Raw genomic sequence first — 14470 nt, 5'->3', positions numbered from 1 at the left:
CCTTCCTCTACTCTCCGCACTCTGCAACTTATCCAGAACAGGACTGCAAGACTTCTCCTTGGCCTCAAGCCCAGGGACCGCATCTCTCCAGCCCTGAAATCTCCTCACTGGCTCCCGGTGGCTGCAAGGATCAAGTGCAGGGCCCTCTGCATCGCCCACAAGGCTTTCTGGGGCCAAGGCCTGCACTACATTCAACACTCTTCCTAAATACCTTCTTCTTGAGCCCTTCGCTCTGCTGCCTCCAACTCTGAAGGTCAGACACTTCTCCAGGCAGAGAGTAGGGGGCAGACAACTTTCCTCTGCAGGTGCTTTCCTCTGGAACGGCCTCCCTACCCCTCTCAAACTTGAGCACGATCACCTGAAGTTCCATAAGCAGCTCAAAACCCTCCCTTTCTCTTCTGCTTTCTCTCCCTCCCCTGCTTACCTACCTGTCTGCTGCACCGACTGGTTGTTTGGTTACCCTCAGAGTCTCACTGGAGACCTGGCTCCTCTTGACGGGTCACCCCTGCACTGCCTCCAGGCCAGTCATGCACTAGGGGCTGTAACTGTAACCTCTACAATCCCCCGCCTCCTTGCACTTACCCAGAGCTGTGCTGTCCCGGCTGCACTTACCCAGAGCTGTGCTGTCCTGATTGCACTTTCCCTTCCTCCCCCTTGCATTTCCCCTGTCCCTTTTCCCCTACACTTTGTGTTCCGCACTTGTACGATCTGAATGACACAAGGCCTAGTAGGATCGCTGTCTTGTCCTCCCTCCGTACCCTCCCTTGTCTTGTCGCGCCCTGAAACACATGTGTACAGGCGCATTATAAATGACTTATCATATCAAATAAACCTGAATTACATTTATTGAATGCCGAACTGCATGAAACTTTGAAACAAAGCTGAATTACGTATATATTGAATATTGAACTGAATGAAAACCTTGAAACTGAGCTAAAGTAAGCTTATCGCATGCAGAACTGAATAAAACATCATGGACAAAGCTAATAGCGGATGAAAGCCAAAAGGGAAAGTGCCTATTTGAAAACCCGACTGAAAGTCATCAAGCAAAGATGTGGACTCTCAGAAGCTCACCAGTGAAGGGGAAAAAAAGATTGAAGTAGCTTCATACCAAAAGGGAGAAGATAGATGGGGCGAAAATTGGCAAGGACTAAAGTGTCAAGAGCTGGCTTCTTCAAAAGAGGGATAACAGTCATGCATTTAAGCACAGAAGGAATAGTCCCAGTCGAGCAGGAAAGATTCCCTGCAGATGTCAAGTAAGGCGGAATCTGAGGGCGAATAACCTTCACCATGGACAGAAGGAATAGTCCCAGTCGAGCAGGAAAGATTCCCTGCAGATGTCAAGTAAGGCGGAATCTGAGGGATGGACAGAGGAAGAGCCTCCTCAGGGGAAGCAGATTTCATGCTAGTGACCGCAGCACTGACATCAATGTCCGTAAAGGAAGGAAGAAAATCCCACAACGAAGCAGTAGAGGACGTAGTCCCTGAACGGGCTGTCACAAGGGGGACAGGCGTATCAGTGGAGAGATTGCAGTCAGTCGAGATAAGATAAATTTGTCGATCTTACAGATAAACATTTTTGCCCAAGTGTCACAGCAGTCTTGGGATGCAGGGGTAGCATCAGCGGGTTCTCTGGCCGACAAAGTGTGAACCACCTTAAAAAGCTCTTTAGTCTGTGTGATTGCATTTTAGATTTGAGAGGTGAAATACTTTAATTTTGCTTGCCTAATGGCCACATGATAGATAGCAGTAATAGTGCAGAAGGCAGTCCGATCAATGGCAAAATGGGAAGTGCGCCATTTGTGTTCTGCTTACCTGCGTTTAAGGTGGAGATCTTTTAAGTCTTCACTAAACCAAGGTTTAGAAGGCCGCCTATGTGTTTGAATCACCAGCAGAGAGGCAAGAGCATCCGCTGTGGTGGTGAAAACCTGGGCTAGAGTATCAAAATCCACAGAGGAAAGGGCATTGCAAGTGGAACAATAAACTGCACTGCACTGTGTGAACAAGTGCAGGAGCATGAGCTTCCTAAAACTCTACACGCTGGCTCGGCCATCCGGCGAGCAACTGTGAGAGCAACTTGTGGGCAATCATGCTCTGCAGGCTGCTGACGCTGTCCTGTGAGTGGTCCCTGCACCACACTTGAGAGATTGGGGGGGTATCCACGAGTGGATCTTTTTGCAGCCCACTCCTACTGGAAGTACAGCATAGTGTGCTCCAGCGAGGTCCCCAGGATGGGGGCTCTAGTTGATGCTTTCATGCTTCCGTGGACCTTCAGGTTCATGTTTGTATTATTCCCTTCTGCCCCCTTCGGCAGCTGGCCTAGAAGTTCATATTCCACAGGGGGGTGACAATCTTGGTAGCTGTGGAAGGTGTGGTACACAGACCTGCACAATTCTAGCCATGGAATGGAGAATTCTGGAGGATTTCGGAATTTCCGGACCTGCTGATGCAGATGTCTGGCAGCCTTCATCTTGATCGGATTTTGATCTCCTGAGCTTTGGAGAGCCATGACCTTTCTCAGGTGGTGCTGGACCTCATGGCGACGGCCAGGCGGCAGAGAACTAGTAAGCGCTACTCCTGCAGGTGGCTGTGCTTTTGCAAGTGGTGCGATCAGCAGAAGATTGGCCGCTTCTCGGCCTAAACAGGGTGCTGGGGTTTGCATTCACTAATTGAGGATCTGCAAGTCCCCACTATGAGGAGATACCTTGCTCCACAATCCCTTTATGCAGGGGCCCAAGCAGAGACACGTGTTGTGGTAGTTTCTGAAGGGGCAAGCAGCACCATACATCCAGGTGCAGTGGGGCCTGAGCTTGGTCCAGATACATTTGATGGCACCACCATTTCCTCTGACTTGCAGCTTGACTTCAAGATCTGCACCCGGAAGACTGCTATTTTGGTGGCTATAATATCAGCGGGGGGTGGGGAGGCAGGGGAGTTACTGGCTCTGTCGGCTGACCGGCCTTGTATAGTTCTCATAAGGACAAGGTGAGGTTTTCAGTGAAGCAGCCTTTTCACCCCAAGATGATTCCAAATTTCATATCAAGCAATTGATCAAATGTCCAGCTTTCTTTCCCATGCCACCTCCCTCACAGACGCAGGGGAGATACGCAAACTGGATCCTAGGGAGGGTCCCGAGCCATTCAATCGGCAGATCGTACCAATCCAGTATGGACAGACAGATGTTTGTGACCTTTAGCCATACATTAAGGGGAGTGGCTTAGACCAACCTGACCATTTCAAGGTGGATTGTGACATGCAAGTGGCACAGAGGGCTCCCCCTGAAGGCATTGTGGTGTATTGGGTCAGGCAGCTATGAATGCTTTCCAGGGAGGTGCTGATCCAGGAGATTTGCAAGGTGATGATGCAGGGTAATGAATTGATCGACTCCAGACACGTTTGCAAAGCACTTATGTCTGGATTCAGACGCTATGCATTATCTTGGTGCATCCGAGGCCCAGCCTTTGTACGTTTCTGAGGTGATCAAAGATCAGAAATCTGTTGGGGAGATGGCATCCATTAACGTACATTATTGGTAATCTTGGCTCTGATTAATACAATGTCGCGTCTGCAGATTACTTCTCTGCCTGCGCTCCTCCCCTGTCGCCTCATAATGCTCACACTACCTGGTCGGGAATTATCTGGGCAACTGTTGAGTCCAAGGCTATCAGTGCCACTCTGCCCTGCACGCTGAGTTCAAGTGGAGTCTTTTCCTTGCGTTGCTGTGGATTTGCTGGTACCACCCAGTGCTGTGCAAGCAAGATGTAAATATTTCCAAGGTACCAGCCCGTAGGCTTGGGATTTCAAAGGTAAGGAATCTGCAGAGGAGAACTCATATCAATCAGAACCAATGTTACCCAGAAGGCATGTAACTAGAGAAGCCCACTTTGGTACAAGTGATTGTAGATTACTGCAAAGAGAATACCTTTGATACTGCTCTCTCGTGGCACATACATGCGAGCAAGTAGCCCTGGACATGGGCCCCAATAATCCAAGCCCTTCATTAACCAACTCCTCCATCTTTCTACCATAATCTACACACACCAAACAGCAAGTACACTCGCAGAAGCCGTCCCAAATAACATTTCCCTCCCTCAATACTATACTCCCCATCCTCCACCTCTTCATTAGTCCAGCCATGGTCCCCCCCCCCCTCCAGGTGGGATGGTACTTGTTGGGAAGCACTCAAGCAGAATACTACTACCTCTAAACCCCACTTTCGAAGGGATTGTGTCCTCCGACGTATTCCTTATCTTAGATATCTCCTTCCAGCTCTGCTGGCCTCGGAAATATTTTTCTCTAGAGTGCGCTGCGCGTCGACGTCCGCCGAGTCGATGTCCCTCGACAGCCGCCATATCGACGTCGACGTCATCCTGCCTATAAAGGCCGCGCGCAGTGTCTGTTTCTCAGTTCCGTTTTTCCGCGCTTACTCAGTGCCTCGAAATACCGTTGCTCAGTTTTGTCAAGTTAATCCTATTTACCTCGAGATATTCGATCCGTACTTGATGGCTTCCTCGTCGGAACCGACAACTCCTCAGTCCGGCTTCAAAAAATGCCGAGATTGTGGGAAAAAGATGTCGCTGACTGACCCCCACAGAGTTTGTCTGTGGTGTTTGGGAGCTGAACACCATTGTTCGGAGTGCGAGGACTGTATGTCCATGACAGCTAAGGCCCTGAAGGAGCGTAGGGGGAAGCTGGAGAAAGGTAAGACTTTTAAAGCTTCTTCTTCCTCGACGAAGTCGAGACATTCGTCTCCTCGTCACCATTCGCGCTCCAGGTCTCGAAGTGGGTCCCATCACTCCTCGAGATCGAAGCACTCGAAGAGGAGACGTCGAAGATCCCCTTCTCCGTCCTCCTCTTCCTCTGTTTCTCCAAAGAGAATCCCTTGCCCCACGAAACATAGTACCCGGGCTGAATGGGAGGAATTCCGCAAAAATATGATGTGCGTCTTCGAGAAAGCGGCCTCGACCCCCTCGAAGACTGCCGAGAGCGATGCTCTGGTCGAAAGACCTGAAGGTCAAAAACGCCGCGAGTCGCAGTACCCGGCGAAGGAAGCTTCTCGAGCGCGTCTCGAACCCTCGAGTAAGGCTATGACCTCAAAACCTTCTTCGAAGGTTCCGTCGACGCCATCGACGAAGGTTCCGTCGACGCCGAGGTCGGCGTCTTCGACGCCGTTGTCGAAGGGACCTTCGACACACGGGTCTGTCGACTCGACGCCATCTTTGACACCAGCGTCGATGCCAAGAAAAGTCACGGTTACGACGCACCCTGTGGCTATCCCCAGGTCCTCGATGGCGTCGAGGTTGTCGACTTCCTTGAGCAGAATCCCAATTCTGTCGAGGTCATCGAGGCCTCCACCTTTGTTTTCGACGCCACGCCCGAAGCCTTCGATGTCAGCGTCAACGACATCGACGTTTTCGAGGCCGATTATGACAAGTTTGGCACCCTCTGCCTTGGAGATGGGGTTTACACCCTTTATGAGTTCAGAACAATTGAGAACTATGTCCTCAATTATGGAAGAGGGTGAACTATCTGAACAGGAAGACACATTTGAGTTGCAGGGACCTGCAACCCCAGTTAGAGAGCAGTTATCCTCTGAAGAACGCAGGTTAAAGGATCTTCATGATTCCTTACATGAGGCAAGTGGGTTAGACACTTCCCCTGAGGTGGAGTTTGCTAGGCCAGACCCGGGGGAGCATGCTAAAACCCCCTATAGAGCCTTAATGGCCAGGATCACAGAATTTATGGGGTGGTCTGCACCTTCAAAGTCGTTCCAAAAAGATGACCTTACGGATATTCTTGACAAAGGTCCACAGGAGGATCCTGTAGTGCCCTTTCATAAAGCTCTTCAAAGGAAGATTATGACGAACTGGGAAACCCCAGATGTCGTCCCGGCAGTAAATAAAAAAATGTCTACAAAATACAGGGTATCTTCTGCAGACCCGGAGTTTTTGTCAAAACACCCATCCCCAGAAAGTCTGGTGGTACAGGCAGCATCTTCTACTGACGTCAAGACTGCTTACCCTACCGTCCCACAGGACAGGGACGATAAGAAATATGATGCTATGGCAAAGAAAGTTTTTTCGGCATGTAGCATGGCGTTAAAATCTGTTAATGCTACTTGCACCCTTGCTAGATTCAGCCATACACTTTGGGAGTGTGCTTCTACAGCGGCTGACTGCATCCCGGAGGGAGAAGAAAGGGAGGCGTTCCTGAATATCATACAGGACGGTAAAGACGCTATGTGCAAATCCCTCCAGACGGGCATTGATTCGGCTGACAGTATCAGCAGAGCAATGATGGCAAGTACAACAACCAGGAGATTCGCTTGGTTGAGAAAGTCTGGTTTTGCCCCAGATGTGCAAGCCAGGCTCTTGAACATGCCATTCGATGGCTCTTCTTTGTTCGGGAAAAAGGCGGATGACAGTTTAGAGAAACTGCAAACATCAAAAGCAGCAGCAAAATCCCTAGGCGCTGCAATCCGTCAGACACCTTTTCGTCCTACAGGAACCTCTGCGAGGGGCAAGTCCTTTCGCTTCTACTCCGCATTCGGAAGAGGTAGAGGACGACCGGCTCAAAGGGGACAAAGAAGAACTACCCGAGGTGGACGGGGTAGATATTCAAAAGCCGCAGCAACAGCAGGTGCCTCTTTACCATCGGCATCTGCATCAGCCGCCCCAAAACCACTCTGAGGACTTCCCTCACAGGACACCTGTAGGAGGCAGGTTAACTCAACATCTGGCGGAATGGCAGGCTATCACGTCAGATGCTTGGGCATTGGAAACAGTTGCCCAAGGTTACTGCCTGCCTCTCCTACGCATACCTCAGAGTCATCCACCGGGGATCAGCTCTCAGAAAGCTCCAGATCCGCTCCTCTTGCAGGAAATTTTGGACCTGCTAGAGAAAGGTGCCATAGAACCGGTACCTGTAGCGGAGAGGAACAAGGGCTGGTACTCCCCTTACTTTCTCATTCCAAAGAAAGACGGAGGACTGAGACCCATCTTGGACTTGCGAGAGTTGAACAAATTCCTCAGGAAAGACAAATTCAAGATGGTAACTCTTTCTCAGACCCTTCAGGCCCTTCAGTTCCAGGACTGGTTGGTATCTCTGGACCTTCAGGACGATTATTTCCATGTGCCTATCCATCTCAAACACAGGAAATACCTGAGGTTCGCAATTGGCAACTCTCATTATCAATTTCGAGTGCTGCCATTTGGGCTGACCTCCGCCCGGAGGGTCTTCACCAAGTTAATGTCGGTAGTGGCAGCAAGTCTAAGGAGGGAAGGGATTCACGTCTACCCCTACCTGGACGATTGGCTGATCAGGGCTGTACCTTCAGAACAAGCTCAGATCCAGCTAAATCACGTTTGCCACTCCCTTCACAGACTGGGCTTCTCCCTCAATTTAAAGAAGTCACAAATGATACCATTGCAGAGACTCCAGTTCATCGGAGCGATCCTGGACACTTCCCTGGGAAAAGCCTCGCCACCAGAGGTGAGGGCTCAAGATATTCTACAGATGGTTACCAAGTTCCAAGATGCCCAACGTCTCCCAGCCTTCGACTTTTTGAGGTTGCTAGGCCTCATGGCAACCTGCATTTTCCTAGTGCCAGAGGCTCGCCTGAGAATGAGATCCCTCCAGTGGGCACTGAGGACTCAGTGGTCACAATTCTCAGGGAGAATGACAGATCTTCTTCAGGTTCCCGACAGGGTGGCTCGAGACCTTCAGTGGTGGGCCTGTCAGGAGAACATTCTGAAAGGAGAACAGTTTTGGCAACGCTGGCCGGAGATAACAGTAGTCACGGATGCCTCACTCACGGGGTGGGGAGCCCATGCCAACGACTTGACTATCAGCGGTCGTTGGTCTCCATCGGAGTCCAGAGTACATATCAACCTGTTAGAGCTGAGGGCCATCAGACTAGCGCTGAAGGCTTTTCTGCCATCTGTACAGGGGAAAAATGTCCTGATAATGACGGACAACACAGTGGCCATGCACTACCTCAACAAAAGAGGAGGCGTAGGATCACTGCCACTGTGCAGAGAGGCAATGCAGCTCTGGTTTTGGGCAATTCAAGAAGGAATCTCTCTATCAGCAGTTCACCTAGCCGGAGATAAGAACTTGACAGCGGACGCTCTGAGCAGGCAGAGCACAGTCTCCCACTAGTGGGAACTAGCTCAGGAAGTCTTTCAAGAGATCTTTGCCCTTTGGGGAACCCCTCAGGTGGATCTGTTCGCCACCAGTGTCAACAGGAAGTGCGATCTGTTCTGCTCAAGGGAATTTCCCCCGAGAGGAGCTCTGGGAGACGCGTTCATAGTGGACTGGGAGTTTCCGCTTCTGTACGCCTTCCCACCGGTCCCTGTCATTCCTCAAATGATCAGGAGGTTGAGAAGATTCCGGAGAACCATGATCCTAATTGCCCCGGATTGGGCCAGGAGAACGTGGTACCCGGACCTTCTAGACTTGTCCATCTGCCCTCCAATTCGACTTCCACTCAGAGAGAACCTACTCTCACAGAAGGGGGGTCAGGTTCTCCATCCAGACATCAAAACCCTCAACCTTCAACCTTGGCTTCTGAAAGGCTGAGGTACAAGGATTGGGACCTCCCTGATGATGTTATGGAGGTGTTGCTTTCGGCAAGGAGGCCAGCAACAAAGTCTTTATACCGCTGCCGTTGGAACAGATTTTGCAGCTGGTGTAGAGAACAGAATATCGACCCCTTTTCATGTGGTACACCAATGGTTTTGTCCTTCCTACTCTATTTGGCGAATTCAGGCCTTCAAGTTGGCACCATTAAGGGCTATCTCGCAGCTCTGTCCATCTTTAAGCGCACTGCGGAAGAACCATCCTATTTCAAGTTACCCTTGGTAATACAGTTTCTAAAGGGGTTAACCAACGTTTATCCCCCAAGACCATTCCAGGTTCCCCTATGGGATTTAAACTTAGTCCTAAATTTCCTGATGGGCACACCTTTCGAACCACTCCATTCTTGTTCGTTAAGATTTCTTACCCTCAAAACTGTTTTATTAATAGCACTTACATCTGCTAGAAGGGTGAGCGAATTACAAGCTCTTTCTTGTAAACCCCCTCATACAATCTTTCACAAAGACAAAGTTGTCCTGCAAGTGAAGCCTAATTTCCTCCCAAAGGTGGTTTCTGAATTCCATATCACTCAGAAGATTACCCTACCATCTTTCTATCCTCCTCCTCATCCGGGGAAAGAGGAAGAGAGGTTACACAGGCTAGACCCTAGAAGGGCTTTAAGTTTTTACATCTGTAGACTAGCCAGGATAAGACAAGCAGACCAGTTGTTTGTAGGCTACACAGGTCACAAGCTAGGGTTACCAATAACTAAGCAGACCATTTCCAGATGGATCATTCTAGCCATTTTGGAATGTTATAAACTGGCAGGAAAAGAGCCCCCTCAAAACCTTAGGGCTCATTCGACCAGAGGTATTGCAGCTTCATCGGCCCTCAAAAGAGGTGTGCCGGTTAAAGACATTTGTGCGGCCGCCACATGGTCGTCTGTCCATACCTTTACACGATTTTACAACTTGGATTCCTCCTCCAGTCAAGAGACTAGGTTTGGAAGGGCTGTATTGCACTCTATTCATCAATAGAAGACAGCGTGAAGTCAGTACTCCCACCTCCATTAATAGAATACTGCTATGGGAGCCTATCTAAGATAAGGAATACGTTGGAGGACACAATCCCTTCGAAGAACAAGTTACTTCTTACCTTGTAACGTTCTTTCGATGGGATGTTCCTCCGACGTATTCCTTATCGACCCTCCCATCCATCCCCGCAGTTCTACTTCCCTTGTTGTTGCAGCTTACGCTCCTTCAGGGTGATTAGTCTAGTCCAGACAGAAATACTGTGGGCTACAAAACGGAACTGAGCAACGGACGCTGCGCATCGCCTTTATAGGCAGGATGACGTCGACGTCGATACGGCGGCTGTCGAGGGACATCGACTCGGCGGACGTCGACGCGCAACGCCCTCTAGAGAAAAAATGTTCCGCGGCCAGCAGAGCTGGAAGGAGATATCTAAGATAAGGAATACGTCGGAGGAACATCCCATCGAAAGAACGTTACAAGGTAAGAAGTAACTTGTTCTTCTTTACCTGAACACACCTACAATCTCTGAAGAACAAAGAATGTGTGTTTCTGTCCGCACTATTCCCAATGCCTCCCCTTTCTCTTATAGAATCGAAGGCCAGGAAGCTACCGAAATGGCAGGTGTTGGACTTGGCAACACTCTGTTACTTTGCATTAAAAATACTCTTCTCCATTCTTCCTCTCTCCTACTGCCCTCTTACACTGCAAACTGGCATGTACAAAATAGATGGTGCCAGTTTAGGCACTCTCCGTAGTTCTCTTTTTACCCACCTGTTCTGGGGATTTTGTTGGATAGGTCGGCTGGCAGCAGAACGGAGGTCGGAGCCATCATTTTCAGGTCCGAAGCGTATCCACGGATGGAAAGATTCTCATGTGGCAGATGGAAGCAGAGGGACGGCTTGGCCTGACTGATGGGTTTGCTCTGGTTAGTCAACAAATGCCACGCAACACACAAGTGAAGAAGGTGAGCTGTTCTAACGAGGTGATGGCATGGCTCTGTGCAACCCTCCACACCATACTGTACAGCAGGCAGAGGGACTGGCAGAGCAGGTTTGTAGAACAGTTGACCCCTGGAAATAATTCACAGTTGAGTTGGTAAGTGTAGGAGGAATGGCAGCCCTTGGTGCAATTAATATGGCGGAACCAGGGAATGTAGGCACTAGGAACCTCAAGTTACTAGCACTGTTGATGGACATGTCAAAACCAAGTGCAGGATGTTCGTGAAAGGGACGTAGGGCTGCATTACACGCCTTGTGGGGAGGTAACAAATGGTTGTAAGTGGCAGTACCATATTTACCACCATTGTACTGCACCCCAGATTCTGAGTTTGGAGGTAGAGTGAAATACTGCATCACTGGGCTGGATGTTTCTCCTCCACTTTACCTCCAGAAAATGGAGGGATTCACCATGGCCGATTTACGGCTCTTGGTAAATTCTCAGTTTTGTATGCAGGCTTTAGGCTCCTTGAATGTGAAATTGAAGCTGCCAATCCACCACTTGTAATCAGGCAGATGTCCTGCCTGACCGAGTGGCAGTAACAGTGAAGGTTTGGATTTCTGTATGAAAGAATGGCAGTCTCGTGATGAGGCCCTTAGTGTAGTCGTCTGTTGTGGAGCAGCCAAAGTGAGCTCTTGTGACCACATGGAAAGTTCCAGGGCCTTGAACCCTGAAACAGCTAGTACTGTACTCCTAGTGGTAATGATTTTGGCAAGCCGCAACCATGGTGCGCAAGATCGTCCTTTGATTACTTCGACTGGTCTTAAACATGATTGATGTACAGTTTGATGGCTATATACAAGTTTCCTAACTGTCTTCTCTCTTCCCCAGCACGGTCGAGGGGACACAGCAGTGGGTGTAACCTCCTTGTCAGTCTCCCACTTTGACCCCAGCTTGTTTGTGGTTGGGGTGGAAGGTGGGTATCTACTGAAATGTTCTACCACGGTGGAGAAAGCAGCTCTCACTAGCACCACCTGCTCCATCCCGCTGAAAGCACCGGCACAGTTCACCTTTTCCCCCCATGGTGGCCCTGTGCACTCTGTCGACTGCTCGCCTTTCCACAGGTGAGTGATGGATACAGGAGGCTATGATTAGTTGGAATGGCTTGAGTAATGGGCACACATCTATTGTGTATTGCAGTGCTGTAGATACCGTTGAGCTGTTTGTCTCCCGGCACGCTGCTTATCTCCTGCCATGCTATTTGTCTCCCTCACTCTCTCAGCGCTCTCTGTCTCCCTTGCTCTCTTGGCGCTCTGTCTCCTTTGCCCTCTCGGCTCTGTGTCTCCATTGCTCGCTCGGCCCTCTCTGTGTCTCCTTTGCTTGCTCAGCACGCTCTGTGTCTCCCTTGCTCGCTCGGTGCGCTCTGCGTCTCCCATGCTTGCTTGGCACGCTCTGCGTCTCCCTTGCTCGCTCGGTGCGCTCAGCGTCTCCTATGCTCGCGCAGCGTGCTCTGTGTACCCCTTGCTCGCTCAGCGCGCTCTGTGTCTCCCTTGCTCGATCGGCGCGCTCTGCGTCTCCCTTGCTCGCTCGGCGTGCTCTGTGTCTCCCTTGCTAGCTCGGCACACTCTGCTACTCCCTTGCTTGCTCGGCGCGCTTTGCGTCTCCCTTGCTTGCTCGGCGCGCTTTGCGTCTCCCTTGCTCGCTCGGCACGCTCTGCTTCTCCCTTGCTTGCTCGGCACTCTCTGTGTCTCCCTTGCCGTCTCTGAACTCTTTGGCTCCCTCTGTCTCACTGCCACTCTGCTCCTTTATTATTACGCCTTGCTTGCTGTTTTATGGTCTCTCTTATTGTCACTGCTCTTTCCTGTCACCATATGCTCCCTTTTGTTGCCACACTCTGCCCTCTCCTCGCTCCCTTTCTATTTCACTGACACGCTGCATTGTCCCAGTGCATCCTTCTAGAAGTCTAAGCTGCAACTGGAAGATCTCATAAGTAAGGGGGTCGTTGCAAGTCCTTGGCATTGCAGCACAGGTCTCTTGTTCCACCAATAGACTGCAGACATAAGTTGGTACCAACTCCTACTCTACCAGCCCGATTCTACTGAATCCAGCTGGTCTTCAATGGGACCGAAGGTGTTTTTCTAATGTCCGTCCTGTGCAGCGGAGTCCGTCCTGTGCATCTTACATTTTCCCTTTTTGCCATTGGTTACTATATGTATGATTTCAGGGAGTCCCAAGAGAATCTCTGGTTTCCTGGCTACCACTCCTATTGAACAAGGCAGTCTGGGCTTCTCAGGGGGCTAGGACCCCAGCCCAGTTAGCAACACTGCCTCTGCTTATTTCATCTCCAAAAAAGCCTATACACCCTCAACTGACTCATTGCTTGGCTAAACTAAACTCCCCAAAGAAGGTCCTACTTCTAGGTGTGTTTAAGGAGGCAGAGACTCGCTGGTTTAAGAACTTCCACTCTGGTGCCAACTTTATTTTCCTGTGAGGCCCTTCCTGTCCTCCCTTGATTCAGAAAGACCCCCTGTTCTCATGAGCTGGCCTTCCGCAGTGCTGAGTTCTCATTCTCAATGTACTGAAAGCCATGCCTAGAGATGTCTGTCTATACAAGGTTGAAATAAGCCCACCACAGATAGTGCATTGGATAGGAGTCCAGCCCAGGGTGCATGGGATAGGAGTCCAGCCCACGGTGCATGGGCTAGGAGTCCAGCCCAGGGTGCATGGGATAGGAGTCCAGCCCAGGGTGCATGGGATAGGAGTCCAGCCCACGGTGCATGGGATAGGAGTCCAGCCCAGGGTGAATGGGATAGGAGTCCAGCCCAGGGTGCATGGGATAGGAGTCCAGCCCAGGGTGCATGGGATAGGAGTCCAGCCCACGGTGCATGCGATGGGATAGGAGTCCAGCCCAGTGTGCATGGGATAGGAGTCCAGCCCAGCGTGCGTGGGATAGGAGTCCAGCCCAGCGTGCGTGGGATAGGAGTCCAGCCCAGCGTGCATGGGATGGAAGTCCAGCCCAGGGTGCGTGGGGTGGGATTCCAGCCCAGGGTGCGTGGGATGGGATTCCAGCCCAGGGTGCGTGGGATGGGAGTCCAGCCCAGGGTGCGTGGGATGGGAGTCCAGCCCAGGGTGCGTGGGGTGGGAGTCCAGCCCAGGGTGCGTGGGGTGGGAGTCCAGCCCAGGGTGCGTGGGGTGGGCGTCCAGCCCAGGGTGCGTGGGGTGGGCGTCCAGCCCAGGGTGCGTGGGGTGGGCGTCCAGCCCAGGGTGCGTGGGGTAGGCGTCCAGCCCACAAGCGGATGTTTATTTGTTCAGGGATGTGAGATGTTTTCTGTTCCTGTCTCTTTTCCATAGGAACCTGTTTCTTAGTGCTGGCACAGACGGCCATGCAAATGTTTACTCCATGCTGCAGGCCCAGCCGCTTCGCTCACTCCAGCTGTCGTCCAAGTATCTGTTTGGCGTGCGTTGGTCTCCGGTGCGGCCTCTGCTCTTTGCAGCTGCTACTGGTGAAGGTGGGTGAGCTCAGTTGTGACTGGTGTAGAGCCCATATTGATATTGATATTATATTTGTATCGCGCTCGTACACAGGTGTTTCAGAGCGTGACAAGGCAAGGGAGAACAAAAAAACCAACGATCTTACTAGGCCCAGAGACGATGAGAAGGCGCAAGCCCATAATCTGCAATGTTCTCTGTGCCGAGTTGTGGAGTGGCCTGTCAGGTCAGGCAAGTAAGTGCCCAGCCTGGAAACAATGCGCTCTGTGCATGGGATCAACCGTTATAAACCACAAAGCAAGCAGAGGAGCGACCCCAATGTGATGAAGATTCTGCTCCAGAAATCCTGTGCTGGGATGCAAGGAATGTAGTCCATGTGGCCAAATGAAGTAGGATCTCCAGTATTTTGCCGCCTATTCATTCACAGCTTCTAT

At 50.9% G+C, this 14470-nt stretch overlaps 1 protein-coding gene across 2 annotated transcripts in view; it reads left to right on the top strand.

The window, feature by feature from the left end:
• The window catches only part of DYNC2I2 (dynein 2 intermediate chain 2), a 257564-nt gene that overhangs the window by 230297 nt on the left and 12797 nt on the right, over positions 1-14470 (top strand). The window contains exons 6-8 of one of the 2 annotated variants that reach the window (XM_069609177.1): positions 10408-10575; positions 11439-11671; positions 13899-14056. In XM_069609177.1, the coding sequence (XP_069465278.1) occupies positions 10408-10575; positions 11439-11671; positions 13899-14056 (559 nt within the window). The remainder of the gene's footprint in view (positions 1-10407; positions 10576-11438; positions 11672-13898; positions 14057-14470) is intronic. The other variant, XM_069609178.1, reaches the window with a different exon arrangement.

This window comes from Ambystoma mexicanum, chromosome 8, assembly GCF_040938575.1.
Source record: "Ambystoma mexicanum isolate Mex_15411 chromosome 8, UKY_AmexF1_1, whole genome shotgun sequence".
In the NCBI taxonomy this organism is placed as follows: domain Eukaryota; kingdom Metazoa; phylum Chordata; class Amphibia; order Caudata; family Ambystomatidae; genus Ambystoma; species Ambystoma mexicanum.
The sequence above is the reverse complement of the archived record's forward strand: the minus strand, read 5'-3'. Positions and strand labels throughout refer to the sequence as shown.